Source organism: Rhinichthys klamathensis, unplaced genomic scaffold, assembly GCF_029890125.1.
Source record: "Rhinichthys klamathensis goyatoka isolate OS25496 unplaced genomic scaffold, OSU_Roscu_1.1 h1tg000358l_1, whole genome shotgun sequence".
Classification (NCBI taxonomy): Eukaryota; Metazoa; Chordata; class Actinopteri; order Cypriniformes; family Leuciscidae; genus Rhinichthys; species Rhinichthys klamathensis.
In genome coordinates this window covers 632,551-651,253 of record NW_026606867.1, presented here as the reverse complement: position 1 = coordinate 651,253, position 18,703 = coordinate 632,551, and the positions used below count along the sequence as shown (strand labels likewise).

General features: G+C 36.4%; 1 protein-coding gene across 1 annotated transcript; it reads left to right on the top strand.

Annotated features, from left to right (window-relative positions):
- The first annotated feature begins 106 nt into the window (after positions 1 to 106).
- On the top strand, positions 107 to 18,153 carry f5 (coagulation factor V). Its single transcript, XM_056232889.1, has 25 exons — positions 107 to 307; positions 710 to 792; positions 944 to 1,066; positions 1,513 to 1,725; positions 3,108 to 3,269; positions 3,349 to 3,570; positions 3,729 to 3,894; positions 3,980 to 4,160; positions 4,291 to 4,387; positions 5,213 to 5,418; positions 5,915 to 6,065; positions 6,159 to 6,371; positions 6,472 to 8,707; positions 8,821 to 8,989; positions 9,102 to 9,338; positions 9,509 to 9,725; positions 9,926 to 10,105; positions 10,184 to 10,300; positions 10,403 to 10,474; positions 11,632 to 11,717; positions 11,810 to 11,965; positions 17,246 to 17,390; positions 17,470 to 17,621; positions 17,715 to 17,897; positions 17,990 to 18,153. The coding sequence occupies exons 1-25, from the start codon at positions 165 to 167 to the stop codon at positions 18,134 to 18,136; spliced, it is 6,057 nt and encodes a 2,018-aa protein (XP_056088864.1). The 5' UTR covers positions 107 to 164; the 3' UTR covers positions 18,137 to 18,153.
- Positions 18,154 to 18,703: the final 550 nt, after the last annotated feature.

Genomic DNA, 18,703 nt, shown 5'->3' with positions numbered 1-18,703 from the left:
GAATGTGGAAGTAAAGTGTGTGTGTGTGTTTGTGCATGTGTCTGTGTCTGTGTGTGTTCAACAAAGGGGTGGGGGGATATAAAGCTCACTGTCATTTCTCTGAAAGTTCAGAATTTCCTAAACTCCGGAACAGACCGTTTCTACCTGGAGTTTCATTGTCAGATATGAAACTCCACTCCTGGCCAGGGGCCCTGTGTGGTTTGGCCCTTCTGGCATTCCTGTGTCATTGTGCAACAGCTGTGGAGAGACGCTATTACATTGCAGCTGTTAATATTAACTGGGACTACACATCTGCCGGACAGCAAAGGTATGAAAAATAACATTATTTGTTGGGGTTCAAATTGATTCTTGTATTTTTCTAAGCAGTTATATTAATTGTCTGTCTTTTATTTGTTCGGTTCTTGTATTTCAGAGATAAAGCAACTCACTGTTGTAAAACTGTATCAAATAATGACATATCTGTCCTGAGACAGTTTGTTATCTGACAAGAAGTAGCATTCAAACTAAATATTTTAAATATCAATTTTATATGCAAGGCAAACAAGGACAAGTGACAAAGACATTTTTATATGAAATACAAAAAAAACAAAATAGTCTAAATGTTAAACCAGCATATATATATATAACTGGTTTAACATTTTGCCTATTTTAGTTTTTTTTTGTATTTCATATAAAAATTCAGCAATATATTTATTGTTGTTGTACACAGGACTGGACCATCGTATAAAAAAGTAGTATACAGGGAGTACAATGAGGGATTCACACAGCCTAAAACACATCCCTTGTCTTCAGGTACCTGTTTTCGAACACCTATTGACTTTGTTTCAATATTAAAATCCATTTATTAGGTATTAATGTATGAAAATACATGCTTATGCATAAGTCATTTACACTACTGCTACATTAAGTTTTAAATTATGATTGTTCAAAACGAATGCTCTAGGGTTACTTGGGCCTACATTACGCGGACAAGAGGGCGACACAATCATTGTCACATTCAAGAACATGGCTGATCATCCCTGCAGCATTCACCCACACGGCATTGCTTACGAGAAGCAGTCAGAGGGTGTGTGTTCTGATGTGTTTGCGGTAACAGTATGATTGACGCAATAGTGTTGTTATATACAGCACGTTAGTAACAAATAGACATGGTGCTATGAAATGATAGAGATGATACATTTCAAGAGGAATGTTGTTTAAAGGACATTATGGATTATTTAAGTAGTCATCATTTAGTTGAGTAAACACCTTGAGCAACACAAACATCTGTGTTTGATTTCTTTGGAAATAGGATACAAATTAACCACAGGCTGTACCTAAGTCCAAAGCATTGAGTCATAAATAAATATTTACCTATACAATATCTCAAATTTTCCAAAAGTACAATTTGTTAACCAAGATACATGGTTTAGTTTCATTCGTATATACATCATCATTAGTTTCATTCATCATTAGTTTCATTTGTGTATGATGAAGCTGCATCCTTTTTTCATCACTAATGTTTCCATATAGGATCTTCATACTTTGACAACACGTCACTTCTTGAGAAAATGGATGACATCATTCTCCCCGGCCAAGAGCACACATATTATTGGGAGGTGACATCTGAGGTGACCCCGACAGCTGCGGACCCCCCATGCCTCACCTACACATACCTTTCCCATTACGACATTGTCAAGGACTACAATACAGGGTTAATAGGCACAATGCTGATCTGCAAGAAAGGTATGTGAGAGAAAAAAAAAACAAGATCCTGGATTTAAAATGTGATGTTTATTATGATATTTGTGCTTAGATGGGTTAAGACTCCACTTTATCTGACCACTAAATCTCATCTCAACACATTTACTAAATAGCTATGCTCTTATTTCCTTGACTGTTAAATATATCTGAACAGGTATGAGATTAAATTATCTTTTTTTGACAAGGATTATAGTGATCTGTAAATGTATTTTATGTTAGATATTAAAAGTGTTTGCCTATATTTTTAATGGGGGACTTGTGGACACAATTCATTTAGATTTGTACAATACACTTCTTTTTTTAATTTAATTTTATTTAAGTGAAAAGCTCAAGTGAAACTCTTGGGACAAGATGCTGCCTTTAGAATTGGGGCAGAAAGCTGCTATATTTTAAATATAAGATATAAAATGCAAACGTTGATTTACTGTCAATTGTAGTAGCCTAGGTAAAAACCCTCTATACAGTGAAACCAAATAATGGAATATTTTATTATAGTAATAATATTACTAATAGGCCTAATACTATTGCTATCATTGTACTGTAAAATAAAAAAAATAGCATTTAATAATTATTATTATTTTATTTTACGGAACAACAATTTCTTAAATCCATACATAATGTCTTAATTTCTTTGCTTTCAAATGTTAAACCAGAAATGTCATTTTGCCATGAATGCTTGCAGACCTATTATGGATTTGAAATGGTGATTTTTGTAGAAACCGAATCATTCAGGTTACATTCACACTGTCAGTCTTGAGGATTGACAACCGCATTTACTTACTGATGTGCATCTCGAAATGTCTCGTTCGCACAACTTACAGTAGCGTCTCGAATAGGCCTACTGTCTGTATGAACGTGTAAGTCGAGTTTATCTGTCAAATCTTCATTAACCAACAACAGCAGCTTTTATAGAGTAGAACACCAAACTAGCATGAAGCCCCATTGGAGAACAGTGACTGGATGTATTGGGATCTTAAACCTTCAGATATCACACAGCTCTTATCTCTATCACTGCTAGTTATCGTAACCACACAAGAAAACCTGCAACACACGGAAGACGCAACTAGAATGTCCAATCCGGTTCCATTCACACAGCGCGTTTTTTCCTAGAATACGGTTGAAAGTCCTGAAAATTGATGGGAGTTCGGATATAGAATGTGGCCTTAGTCAGAATATTAACAAATGTCTTCATTTATTTCCGTTAATAATGTAATACATTGAATGATACATCATCATCATGTAGGCTACATGCTGAACTCATTTTCAAATGTTACAGAACAATGCAGACTCATTTGGACTTTCCCAGAAATTACACAACTATAAACAGCTCTGTTTGTTTAGAAGAACATGTCCTTGTCCCACAGGCACCCTAGACAGCTCCGGAAATCAGATTCATTTCCATCAGGAGGCTGTGCTGTTGTTCGGAGTGTTTGATGAGAGCAAGAGCTGGTACAGCACCGGGGACCCTCAGCGGACACAGGATGTCAAATACACTATAAATGGCTACACAAATGGCTCTGTACCAGGTTGGTTTGATGTATTTCACACATAGCATGTTCATTTCTGCAAATCTACTTACGCAGAAAACTTCTTGTCGTCCTCCAGATCTGGACATCTGTGCTCACTCCAAAGTCAGCTGGCACCTGCTGGGAATGAGCTCTGAGCCAGAGCTCTTCTCTGTACACTTCAATGGGCAAGTCCTTCTGCATGATGGGCACAAAACCTCAGCTGTTGGCATCATTAGTGGAACTGGCACTAGTGCCAGTATGACTGGTATCCACCCCGGCCACTGGCTCTTTTCCTCTCACATTAGCAGGCACTTGGAAGGTAAGACCTACCAGAGAAACCACAAAACATGAATTATTCATTAAAAACACTAAGATATCTCTATTTCATAGCTTTGTAGAATAACTATTAATTCTGACAGTACTTTATAAAAAGTGATTACAGTGCCTCACACTGTAAATGCGATGTCATATTTGCAGCTGGCTTGCATGGATATCTAAATATCAGGACGTGTGATGAGTACACAGCACCAAAAAGAAGACTTACTATCCAGCAGAAACAAGAAAGCCAAGAGTGGACTTACTATATAGCAGCAGAAGAGATCATTTGGGATTATGCTCCAAATATGCCAGACAACATTGATGGGTATGTGTGTGTCACGATTCATCAACAGGACATGATCTTGTGTGAGCTCCATTCTAATATTTTTTTCTCACTTTATTCCACTCAGGGATTTCCGGATAAAATATTTAAAGCAGGGGCCTCAGCGGATAGGTAAAAAATACAAAAAAGCTGTGTTTACTCAGTATAAAGATAGCACGTTTAAAGAGAGAGCGGAAGACAAGCAGAGAAAGAAGGAGCTTGGGATTCTCGGGCCAGTGATAAGAGCCCAAATCAGAGATGTCATAAAGGTACAGCTTCTCACATAATCACAGCTCTAATCATTATTATATTATTTTATTTTGTGATGAAAGGTAAACAGAATAATATTTCCAATGTTTCTGGTCAGGATGCATGATGATTGTGATGTGGTTTCTATAGATTGTCTTTAAAAACAAAGCATCACGTCCGTATAGTATCTATCCTCATGGACTGACCATTGATAAAGCAGCAGAAGGAGCCAGTTATCCTGAGGGAGGTTCGTCTAATATCTATGAATCTGCACCACACGCATGCAATTCATCAATGTACCTCTATTTACATAAGCATACAGCATTAGGAGATGTTCTGATATCTATAGGGTTGCACAATTCATCTAAATAAAATCGAAATAGCGACATGGCTTAGTGTAATATTATCAAATCGCGAAGGCTGCAATTTAATTCAATAAATATATGCGTTGCTTGTTTCAGAGGTAAGTGCACCACTGTGCTCATGATCCAGTTTTTGTTTCAGTGAAGCACACGAAAAAAAGGAGTAGATAACAAAAAGAGTCTTTATTAAATCTAAACAGAAATCTTAGGACATTGCAGGAGGAAACAATGACAACCATGTATAACACTGATGATACCAGACAATAAACTGAACAAAACAGGGAATACAGAGAAGCAAACAAGGGAGCTAAATGATACACAATTCATCATAAACCTTGGTAATTATGAATAAAACCACAGGAAATCAGGAAACATGTAAAACCAAACTAAAACACAATGAAACTAAACATAACTGTGACTCAGAGCAGCTCGGATCATTTACTGTGAACTGAGCTGCTCCGATACACAGTTATCACACGTGTAAATGAACAGGTGAAACAGCTTCACTCTGAAACAAACAATGCATATTTATTTAAATCACAGTCTTTGATAGTCGTCTGTTTTTTCCCCCATGCAGTATCATGCAGCTCTATTCTATAAACTTCTTTATCCATGGCGAACATAGGCTACATGTAAAATCGTAAAATAAAAGCTTAAGTGTGACTGAACCGAGAAAAGTTATTTAAACAAACCTGCTGTTTATTTGAAAGGGAACCAGACACATGGCATTCAGCCAGGAGAGACCTACACCTATACATGGAGTGTGTCTGAGGAAGATGTACCAATGGACAGTGACCCCAGATGTCTGACCAGGATGTACCACAGTGCAGTGGACATTCCTCGAGACATTGCTTCTGGTCTTGTGGGTCCTCTTCTCATCTGTAAGAGCCAGTCTCTCACCAAAAAGAATATACAGGTAAGTGCTTTTCTGTTTGTGAAATATTAGGTCACTGAATCAGAGTCTCAAATAATTCAAATGAATCCATTCTATATAATGGCTCTATATAAGGCATCATAGGAGCACCTTGTATGGGAAGACTGTTCCAAACAGTAGGCAGCAAAGTAAGTAACTACATTTTTTTTGCCTAAAATACGTATAGGGCGACATTGTGTGTACCATTTACAGATAAGGCGATATCAGAATGTGGTGATAAATACAGCTACTTATTTTTTTCAAAAATGCAAAATAGGTCTATCTATAAGTTGTATATAATATATATAAAGCGGTTTGTGCATAGAGTTCCACATTGTTCACTTAGTGACAAGCTACTGTAACATCAAATGTGAGTAATGGTTTATGGAGTTGCTGCTTATGTAGAGCGTTTTGAAGTTATGAGGCTCTATTATGGTTAACATGCCAAGTAAGAGGGCCGCAAAGCAGCTCACTCGAAAGCAATTTTTCTCTTTTTCAGCTAAAAGCCGACAAAGAACAGCATGCCATGTTTACAGTTTTTGATGAGAACAAGAGCTGGTACCATGATGAGAACATTAACACATACTGCAGTGACCCCAAAAGAGTTAAAAGAGATGATCCAGAGTTTTACAAATCAAATGTTATGCACAGTGAGTGATTTTCTGATGTAATCATGTCAGTGTTGTTGATTCATACATGGTATGATATGGTACATAATGTATTTATTGCATCAACTCTTACAGCAATCAATGGTTATGTTTATGAAAGTGGCCAAGAACTGGGATTTTGTCATGGTGAAATTGTGACCTGGCATGTGTCGAATGTTGGCGATCAAGATTACATCCAGACTGCCACTTTTTATGGCCATACATTTGAGCTAAAAAACAGAGAAGAGGATATACTCAGTCTGTTTCCCATGACTGGCGAAACTATCTCTATGAACATGGTTAATATAGGTGAGTATCCAAATTATTTATAATTTGGATTTTATTTTAAGATTTAAATGTTGACTATACACATTCTCCACATTCATATATGACACTCTCCACTTTATAGGTATTTGGCTTTTAGCATCACTGAACTCTCATGATTCCACTAAAGGCATGAGGGTGAAATTCAAGGACCTTGAATGCTTCAGAGATTATGTAATGGAATATGATTATGAGTCAGAGAAATTCACTGTATGGAAACCTGTGCCCATCACTGACATCAAAAAAGAGGCACCAAAACCAGTAAACCCTGGCATGGTTGACGAGGATACTGAAAACTATGCAGACTTCTTAGGCTTGAGGACATTCAAAAACTTAGCAGATGAAGTTGAGCAAATCGATTTTTCAATGCTAGATCAAGATGATGGTTTATCGCCGACTGTTGAGGCACAAAGTCCGGCCAACTTAGCAGATGAAGTTGAGCAAATTGGCCTTTCGATGTCCGATCATGATGATGATTTATTGCCGACTGTTGAGGCAAAAAGTCCAGCCCTACGCAACGAGTTGGACAAATCACACAATGTTACTTTAGGAACTTTCAATCAAACTCAGACTCATGGTTTATCAGCTGAGGCGGCTGGTTTGGACAAGATACAATCTTCATATAAAGTTTTGAATATGAGCACTTTTGATTCCAATTCAGAGGAGATGTCAAACAATGAAACAGACAGTATTATCTCAAATTTTACGGTTGTAGAAAGAAAGGTTCGCAGTCTACCAATAAAGCCAGTGAATGAAACGGAGAGTGTCTCCACAAACGTCACTCTGAATATTCAAATGAATGCCAACATAGCAGAAAACGGCAATTCATCATTAGAGACAGAAAGTGTCCCTGCTAATACTACTCATGCTCCAATAATTGAAACAAACATTACCCACACAATAATAATAACAATGAATGAAACACACAGTTTCCCCACTAATACAAGTATCACTTCATCTGATTTTCCAAATGGTGAAATAAACATCACCATGGAGGATGAAAATGCATCTTTAAATTCATCTGAGTTGAAACCTCTGCTATCAAACCAAACCTTAGAAAACAAAACAGTTATTCAAGAAGAGCTAAACGCTAAAAATAGCACTGACGTAGCAGATGGTGACCGGGATAGTTCGGGTCACGTCTTCATATACAGCGTGCCTAGTCCTGACTCTCTGTCCAATATCTCAGAGACACAAGTTGAGGAGAATTTTGTGCTTCTGGGCAGTGATTATCCCTTGGAAATTTCAACAGATTTAACGACTAGGTTGGAATATGATGTCTCACTATTGGACACACTAGAGGACATTGGTGAACTAACTGAAAACACAACAAGGACTCTGGAACTCAACAGCACAAAAGGGAATAACACCAGTGAGATGTTTTCGCAGATAAATTCTAAAACTGAGAGCATTTTTAATCTCAATTTGTCTTCGCCTTTGAGAAACAGCACCTCACAGAGCAATGAGTCTGAAGCTTCAAATGAAACCTTGTCTGACTTCAGCCTCCACCTTGAACCTGAAATAACAGAGAACATAACATCATCCACTAATGATTCGTTGCAATCTCACAGTGAAATTTCAAGGAATGCATCACAGTTCTTCCCTTTAGACAGTAAAGAGAATACATCCTTTTCTCTTGGCCCTTTCAATGTTTCACCGATGAAGAACGGCTCAGAAAGCGAAAGTGAAGAGGAAGTGGTCATCTATCTGAAGAACAATCACAGCGAGGCCATACTCACATCTCATATCGACCCAAAAGAAGAGCACTGGGGTTATGAAGGCAAACTCGAACTTGTTCATATGGAGATCCCAGATCACATTAAAAAATACATGACAGACACAGCAAATTCAAGTAAGCCAAAAAAAAAAAAAGTAGTTCACCAAAGGGTAAAGCCGAGAAAGGGACATGGCATGAAGACAAAGAAAAGGAAAGAGTATAAGCCACAGCCACGTTCTGCTTTTTCTCCAAGAGGTTTTGGACCTTCTGTGATGAGCCCAAGGGGAACCAAGCCTGTCTCGAGCGAGGACGACTTGATGGGGAAGGCCATCGTCATAGGAGTGCCAAGACGGGATTTCAATGATTATGATTTATATGTTCCAAAACAAGAGCAGGAAACAGATTTTGATGGTATGTTTGATCCCCCAGAAGAATACGAATATGTAGAGTACAAAGACCCTTATAGCAAAACGGCAGATGTTCAAAGCCCAGTTCTTGATACAACATCCCAGCATTTCTTAAAAATGGCTGGAGACAAGAATACCAGGACTTATTTCATCTCAGTTGAAGAGGAAGAATGGGATTATGCTGGTTATGGGCAGAGGTACTGTCAGCATCATGCATTTCATTTCAAATAATAACACATTTTGCATTTCTAGAAATAAAAATAAAGAGTGTAATTCATTTGTGAAATTACTTTGTTTTATGTTTCCAAAGGAGGCTTGATAAAACATCTCAAAACGAGAGGCCTACAGCTTTCAAAAAAGTGGTGTTCAGAAAGTACCTGGACAGCACCTTTAGTATCCGAGACATCCGAGGGGAAATGGATGAACACCTGGGAATTCTGGGTCCGGTTATTAAAGCTGAAGTTGATCAGACTGTTCTGGTACACCATTAAATATCTGAACATGCTTGTGCAGAAATGAGAATTAGAAGCATTTATATTATGAAATTATGAAAATAAACATTAATAATTACATTCCTGTTTTCTGTGCTAGGTATTTTTCAGGAACCTTGCCAGCCGTCCTTACTCTTTGCATGCAAAAGGAGTCAAATACTTAAAACAAATGGAAGGCCTGAGTTATGATGACCAATCACCGTACTGGTACAAACAGGATGATGCAGTTCAACCCAACAGCACCTTTACCTACATGTGGACTATAAATTCCAAATCTGGACCTCAAAATAATGAATCTGATTGTCGAACATGGGCCTACTACTCTGCAGTGAATCCTGTAAGCATGAATGTTCCTTCATATTGCTTCAAGGATAAAGCACTTTACCCAAGATTGCTCCAGGGAGCTATCCATATTATGAATGCACTAAGATAATTTGGATAAAAATGAGTGCAAAATGACTATTATTCATTTATTATTATTAATTTTCATATTTCAATTTTGCAAAGGAGAGAGATATGAACTCTGGGCTGATTGGGCCGCTTCTGGTCTGTAGGAAGGGTACACTGGCTAAAAAGCCTGTGGACAGAAGAGAGTTTGTCCTGCTCTTTATGACGTTTGATGAGAATAAGAGCTGGTACTATGAGGAGAATAGGGAGAGGATTGAAAGGAAAAACAGAAGAGCAATCATGGATCCAAAATTTCATGATAATTTAAAGTTTGACGGTAAGAAAGTTATTTTCAGCTATTTTTTGTGTTCCATTTTTTTTTTTCATGGGAGAACTGTTTTTACCGTCAGTATCCCTAGATTAAAATGAAATAAACTGGAGCAAGTATTGAGATCAAAAAAATTGTTTTACATGAAATTACTATTTTATATATAATTAATATTTATACTATCTTATTTTTACATTTTGTTTCATCAGCTATCAATGGTATTATCTACAGTCTCAAAGGACTTAGAATGTACACAAAACAGCTAGTGAAGTGGCATCTGATCAACATGGGCTCTCCCAAAGACCTCCACAGTGTCCATTTCCATGGTCAAACATTCATAAATAAGGAATTAAAGGACCACCGTCAGGGTGTTTACCCACTTTTACCAGGTTTGTAGTGGTGTTAGAAAATATCTACTTACCTAGATGACCTAAAAAAGCCATTCACACTCAGCCCTCATCGTTTAGGTGGATTTGCCACATTGGAAATGCTGCCTTCAAAGCCTGGTCTCTGGCAGCTGGAGTCTGAAGTTGGACTTTCACAGCAGAGAGGAATGCAGACCCTATTCCTCGTGTTAGATAACGGTATGACATGGACATAGTAATTTATCATGCTGATCTTATTACAGGAAAACATACACAACATAAACATACACATCTTAAAATCTTACCTGGTCTGTTTTGCAGTCTGTGATCACCCTCTTGGTCTCATCTCTGGAACTGTGCAAGATGAACACATAACAGCATCTGACTATAGAGGTAAGATCTGAAAGCATTGCTTTTTATGTACTATAGTACTTTTTATGTACTAAGTGATATAATCGTTCAGTTTATGATACAAGCGTGAAAATTGGCATGAGCAGTCTCCATGGGTCACTTGACAAGAAAATTGTCCGAGCCACTTGAAATTTCAAGATGGCCGACATTTTTCAAGATGGCCGACACCTTAGTGGAGCAGTTGGTTTATTTGGTGATACAAGCATGAAAATTGGCATGAGCAGTCTCTGATGGTCACTAGACAATAAGCCACCCACAGCTACTTGAAATTTCAAGATGGCCACCACCTTAGTGGAGCAATTAGGTTTAAGAAATCATTTAGTTGGTGATACAAGCATGAAAATAGCTATGAGCTGTCTCAAAGGGTCATTTGACAAGAAACTGCCCACAGCAACATAAAATTTCAAGATGGCGGCAATTTTTCAGGATTACTGCCGCCCGCCATGTGGATCTTTAAATGATACATGTTCTCATAGAAATCTATTGGGTTCCTCAAGAGACTCTGTCAAGAGAGGTAGTTTGACTGTGTTTTGTCTGACTTCTGATCCATGACCTGTCCAGTTTGGTAAAGCCTGGAGTTGCCTCCCACCGATATAGCTCTCAGGGTTCATTGAGGTACACAAGCTCCCTTACCACGACAAGGTTACAGTCACAAGGGAGGTTTTTTTTTTTTTTAAACTAACAGTTATTAAACATGTCAAATTAACACGGAGAGGTGGGGAAACAAAAATAAGATTAATAAATTAGCACAGTTGTGGTGCTGAACGGACAGTGCACCAAACAAAAAATTGAGCAATGACTAATACTGAATGTCAATAAGAACAGATCCAGAGGCAACAGCGACTCTGGCTGACACAGCCATGGAACCATGACAAACAGAAAGTATCTATGAGAAAATGTATCATTTAAAGATCCACATGGCGGGCGGCAGTAATCCTGAAAAATTGCCGCCATCTTGAAATTTTATGTTGAATTTTCAAGTGGCTCGGACAATTTTCTAGTCAAGTGACCCATGGAGACTGCTCATGCCAATTTTCACGCTTGTATCATAAACTGAACGATTCTGCCAAACATAAGCACTTAGCCGCTCCATTACTATGGTTGGTCACACTATTAACATATTTAACTCTGTGTTTAAGGATCATGGTATCCTCATTTGGCCAGACTACATAATACAGGGAAATACAATGCATGGAGCACAACAAAGACAGGACAGCATATTCAGGTAACCACTCATAATGGTGTGTAGACAATTATACCATAAATAAAGAAATGCTAATGACTAGTTACTTGAGGTGGCTGCATCCTGCTTTCCAGGTGGACTTTCAGAGGCCGGTAGCGATTAGTAAAGTTGTCACACAGGGAGCCAAGCATTTCTTTGTACATCATTTTGTGCAGAACTACACCATTTCCTACAGTACAGACAAAAAGAAGTGGATCTTCTACAAGGGAGACAGTGATACTGTCAGAAAGGCAAGTGACTATTTCTGTGTGGTTTTACACTGAAATGTACATTTCAGCAAACTAGCCTGTTCACACTAAACATGTTGTTCCATTCGACTTCGCTGCTTTTTAGTTGTTTTTCTATGTAAAAACCTAGAAAACACTAGGGCAAGGACGGTCCTATGATCCTGCAGAGTTTTGCTCCAACCCTGATAAATCTCACCTCCCAGATAGCATGTAATCATTGAAACAATGTTGACTCAGTGTTGATGCGTCAACGCTAATTGCATTGAATTAACGTTACAAAGTAATGTTGCTTTAATATCACTCTTGCACCCTCAGTTAATGTTGAAATAATGTTGGGAATTCAACCAAAAATCAATGGTAATAGTATTGATTCAACATTACAAAGTGATATTTTATCAACATCACTCTTGCACCCTCAGTTAATGTTGAAATAATGTTGGGAATTCAACCAAAAATCAATGGTAATAGTATTGATTCAACATTACAAAGTGATATTTTATCAACATCACTTTTGCACCCTCAGTTAATGTTGAAACTATGTTGAACAAAAAATCAATGGTAATGCTATTGAATCAACGTTACACTATGATTGATTATACATCACTGCTGTTGAATCAATATTGAAATTAACAAAAAATACTCAATGGTAATATTGTTGAATCAACGTTACACTATGATGTTGAATCTACATCACTGCTGTTGAATCAGCTCTGAAATTAACAAAAATAACCAATGGTAATATTGCTGAATCAACGTTGCACTATGATTGATTCTATATCACTGATGCGGAATCAATATTGAAATTAACAAAAATAACCCATGGTAATATTGTTGAATCAACGTTACACTATGATTGATTCTATATCACTGATGCTGAATCAATATTGAAATTAACAAAAATAACCAATGGTAATATTGTTGAATCAACGTTGCACTATGATTGATTCTATATCACTGATGCTGAATCAATATTGAAATTAACAAAAATAATCAATGGTAATATTGTTGAATCAACGTTGCACTATGATTGATTCTATATCACTGATGCTGAATCAATATTGAAATTAACAAAAATAATCAATGGTAATATTGTTGAATCAACGTTGCACTATGATTGATTCTATATCACTGATGCTGAATCAATATTGAAATTAACAAAAATAATCAATGGTAATATTGTTGAATCAACGTTGCACTATGATTGATTCTATATCACTGATGCTGAATCAATATTGAAATTAACAAAAATAACCAATGGTAATATTGTTGAATCAACGTTACACTATGATTGATTCTATATCACTGATGCTGAATCAATATTGAAATTAACAAAAATAACCCATGGTAATATTGTTGAATCAACGTTACACTATGATTGATTCTATATCACTGATGCTGAATCAATATTGAAATTAACAAAAATAATCAATGGTAATATTGTTGAATCAACGTTGCACTATGATTGATTCTATATCACTGATGCTGAATCAATATTGAAATTAACAAAAATAATCAATGGTAATATTGTTGAATCAACGTTGCACTATGATTGATTCTATATCACTGATGCTGAATCAATATTGAAATTAACAAAAATAACCAATGGTAATATTGTTGAATCAACGTTACACTATGATTGATTCTATATCACTGATGCTGAATCAATATTGAAATTAACAAAACTAATCAATGGTAATATTGTTGAATCAACGTTACTATGATGTTGAATCTAAATCACTGCTGTTGAATTAACACTGAAATTAACAAAAAATAATCTTTGGTAATATGGTTTGATCAATGTTAAAATGTGATGTTGATTCCAAATACATTTTGTTGAAAGACTGAAAAGGAATGTCAAACAATGTTGCCATCTGATGTACCAATTAATGTTGAAACAACATTAATATTTCAATCACACTTCAATGGTGCGTCAACAAATTCCTGACCATTTCAAAATTTGTCGAAAACCTTTTAAAATATAAATGACACCTTTCCAGCAGTTGAGTCAATTTATTTTATTCAATCAATCAATGACAACAAATATATTAAAATATCACTTTTTTTTAAAAGAAAGGGAGAGAAATAGGACAAAAGTATTTCAACCTTTAAAAATAAAATTGGCTTCAGAAGTCTGATGTCATCATAACTACAGGTCCAGCGGTTCAGGTTTTTAAAAATCTGTCTTGCATCATCAGATTCTGCCTCTTTTCCTTTGGGTTCTCTGAAATCTGAAAAAGAAAGCATGATGTTACTCAAGAACGAATCAATTCAGTTGCAATACATAGTCACATTCAATAATGTTAATATACTAAACACAATATGATTCACTTTTTTTTTTTTTAAGTCACTGAAAACAAAATATTCTAACTACGATTATAGTATCATAAAATTCTGTTTATTTATTTCCATGCTTTAATATCAAAAGAAAACACTAGCAGGGGTGTCGGATTTTATCTCCAGCCCTAATTAAACACACCTGAGGCAGTTAATCAAGGTCATCAGATCAATGAACACTTCCAGGTGCTGGAGCTAAACTCTTCATGAAGAGGAACAAACACCTCTGAGCTATAGCCATTAACTACATCTCAGTTCATTTTCTGTGAAACTACAGCATTCAAATAACACTTTTATCTTGTAGAATAACAAATATCTTAGTTTTTTTCAATGAAAATTTCTTTAAAGAGAAATTCTGTAATCATTTACTCACCCTCAAGTTGTTTCAAACCTGTATGAGTTTCTTTCTTCTTTTGAACACAAAATAAGAAATTTTAAAGAATGTCGGTAACCAGAAAGTTGATGGTGGCCATTGATTTCCATAGTAGGAAATAATTACCATGGAAGTCAATGGCTACCATCAACTGTCTGGTTGCCAACATCCTTCACTCTATCTTCTTTTGTGTGCAGCAGAAGAAAGACATTCATACAGGTTTGGAACAACTTGAGGGTAAATAAATGATGACAATTTTAATTTCAGGCTGAACTATCCCTTTAAAGCTGCATATTCACCTTATGTAGACCCTAATCTCTTTAAATATCACAAAATAGCCATGTCAGTCAGTTTCTTAATAAACACTAGATCTTTTTTTGTGTGTGTGTGTTTCAGTGGAAACAAGCTAAACTGAATGGAAATCAGTTATTTCTCAAATTTAATACAGATTCGACAACAACTCAATGTATGATCAATGTCAGCATTATCAGGAGGGTGCTTTTTTAATTGTCCATCTTCATCTGCCTTCACTCCTACTAAAGGAGCAATGTGTTCTGAACTTCTGCATGCAAGCACTGACCGAGACAAGACATGGGCTATGTTAACATTCTTGCTCATGTTCATGTCTCTTGCACCTTAAGAAATCTGTTAAATGACATAACTTTATTCAGGAAATTCCTAATAAACTTTACTAAAGCAAGATGCATTTTTTAAGAATGTAGAAAAATAGATGCTTTATTCAAACATTTTAATAACTTTGTAATCTAATTACAGTGAGTAACAACACAAATCAAACGCAAATAAGCATGCAAAACAAAGGAACAGAGAAATAAGGTAGATGCACCATTGTTTGAAACTCTGCTAGTCGTGTAAGTATGTCAGGTGATTCAACAAACAAGACTTCTGTATAGGATGCACCTGTTTTCTCTCTAATGAGGAAGCATTGAAAAGTGCACATGCAAAGACAAAATGGGCGTTTACCAATCAGTGGCCAATTTCAAACTACAATACAGGTAAATGTTTTTCAACCATTTTTCAACAGACTTGCTAAAATCATGAAGGCCCACCCTTAAACCAAGCCCACAGTGGATTACAGCAAATCGGGTAAAGCGGTTGAAAATGCCCATTGTGGTTTGAAAACGCCCCACTGATCGAGAAACACCCACTAGTGTTCTGCAGAGATACGCCTAAATGATCTTGTGCTCATCAACTACAAATCACTGTTAGTTCAATGTCACTGTCTCCACTTATGTGTGTTGTTGGCTTTCATCAAAATGTCAATGCTGATCCAGCACACTTTAAACATTGAAATGTCAATCTCAACCAAAATGATGGTTTAGATCAAAACTCAACATTGTATCAATGTCACCATGCTATCTGGGCTGCCTCAGCTTTCTAGTAATCCATTGATTAACAGTGTTGGGGGTAAAGCATTACAAGTAATCAATTACTTTTTTCAAGTAACTAGTAAAGCAACACATTACTTTTAAATTTACAACAAAATATCTCAGTAACTTTACTTGTTGAGTTTTCCCATTTATTGATCGACACAATGCAAACATGATGTTTATTGATTATAGTTCTAGACTAACTGTGAGCATGCATTTACTCATCTCACTTGCACAAAACAGATTCAGTATTCCTCCTCAAAATGAATAAAAACAGTGCAATCCAAACTTAGAATATTACACCAACCTCATTAGTTATGTTAAATAAAACAAATATACTTTATGTATTTAAGCTCACTTTATTGCTACTGACCTTTGATGATCCAGTTCAACCATACTAAGTAAAAGGGGTTAAGCAAGTACACCTCAGTTGAGGAAAAAGTCATGTAAATCAATTAGTTACTTTTTTAGGGAGTAAAGCAATATTGTAACGCATTACATTTGAAAGTAACTTTTCCCAACAGTGTTGTTTAGCTTGTTCAGGTGTGTTTGATTAGGCTTCGAGCTAAACTCTGCAGGACAGTGGTCCTCCAGGACTGAAGTTGCCAATCCCAGCACTAGGGGGCCTCAGCAAACTTCCAAGGTGGCCTTAATGATTTAAAATGAGACAAAACAAGCTAAAAACAACTAAAATATATTTATTATTTTAATTAACCTCCTCAGCAGCTGTTTGCTTTCTTTGAGGAACCAGGGTTCCCACTGTCTTAGAAAACCTGGATATAATGAAAAGTCATGTAAAGCATTCAGTTACTAAAATCTGGAATGCTGAAATTGTATAGTTTATATGAAATTATTGTAGTTTATTTTGCAGAAACTAGAAGTGGCCATTGATTAAAATAGGCTGAAAACAAAACTAGGGCTAGGGGGACCTTTGAATTTTGTTGCAGACATTAGGGGGCCTTGGAGTCACTTGGAACCACTGCAATAGACGGATGGCTTTGGCCTTGAAGCTGCTTCTCACTGCTTTTTTTGCACCACATTTTTAAGATGCTGTGTCAAGTTAATCATTTAAATGCATCTCAATATCCATGTTCTTTTTCATTCCACTACATCTAATCTAAATGTGTTCTGTGTGAAAGGAACGGCCCATAGGATGTAAGCAATAAACCTTTTTTTCAATGCCGACAGACTATTGAAGGGAACAGTTATGCTTACGATACGAAGGAGAATATATTTTTCCCACCTCTGATTGGTCGATACGTGAGGCTGCATCCTTCACATTCTTACAACTTCCCAACTGTCCGTTTGGAGTACTTTGGTTGTGAGCTTGATGGTATGGACGAAAATCAAACAGATTTTTGTTTCCCTATGGTTCAGATATATTATACCAAACCTCCTCATTGTGTTGGCAGGTTGTTCTCTGCCATTGGGAATGGAAAGTGGCCTCATTGAAGATACTCAAATCACTGCCAGTTCTGTGGCCTCCAGTTGGTACTCTGGACAGTGGCATCCTTGGTATGCACGCTTAAATAAGCAAGGGACCGTCAATGCATGGCAAGCCAAGGTAGCTAAGACATACATCATAAATGAAACTTTTAATGCTACTGTTACACTGCAAACCAACCTCAAGCCTAACTAAACTGTGTGCAATTTACAGAACAATGACATTCAGCCATGGATCCAAGTGGAACTCAAGGATATAACGAAAATAACTGGGATTATAACACAGGGGGCCAAAACGTTAAACAATGAGATGTTTGTGACAGCATATACTCTGGAGTACAGTGAAGATGGAAAAAGATGGACAAAGTACACAGATGATGAGGATTACGAACAAAAGGTAAGCAACCTCACTTTTTGGGATTACATTTGTGGAAAAAACAACAGTGTTTTATGTCTTCAGAATGACAGAGTGACTTCTTTTATTTCCAGACATTTCAAGGCAACACAGATAACAATGGCCAAGTAAAGAACTACATCTACCCACCAATATATTCCAGATTCATCCGAATTATTCCAAAACGATGGCAGAAATGCATTACTATGAGGATTGAGCTGCTTGGTTGTGATTTTAAATAAACACATGCACTATCTTTCACTAATATGACAACACATGTTTTTTATATATATATAATAAATATGTTGTGTGTTAGAATTAATTGTATTATGCTAAAATTGTATTATGCTAAAAATTAATTGTGTTATGCTGTATTATTTTAAACATAAAATAAATTAATGAAGAATTTCCCAAAAAGTGAGGTGGATGAACGCAAAAATGTTCCCACATTTATAATGGCTATAATTTCTTATCAGAATCAGAAAGAGCTTTATTGCCATATGTTTACACAGATAAGACACATATGTCTTGGTGACAGGAGCTTCCAGTGCAGAAGGAAAGTACAGACAAAGTGCAGACAAAAGAAATATAACACAATAATTATGATCACAGTATGCATACGCCACCTAGTGTTGCATGAATGTCTGCTCGCTCTTTCTCTCTCACACACACACACACACGCACACACACACGTGTTTGCAACATAATGCCTAGGTGGTCTTGGCCAAAATAATCAGCTTTATCCACTGTATAAAAACACTGAAATGTTAAAGAGTTTTTCCTTTCTCGTAATCAGCCACAATATTTCA

Coding starts and splice junctions, on each gene's coding strand:
- f5 (XM_056232889.1), top strand. CDS start 165: ATGAAACTCCACTCCTGGCCAGGGGCCCTGTGTGGTTTGGCCCTTCTG. Junction 793..943: donor AACACATCCCTTGTCTTCAG/GTACCTGTTTTC, acceptor CGAATGCTCTAG/GGTTACTTGGGCCTACATTA. Junction 3,895..3,979: donor ATGCCAGACAACATTGATGG/GTATGTGTGTGT, acceptor TATTCCACTCAG/GGATTTCCGGATAAAATATT.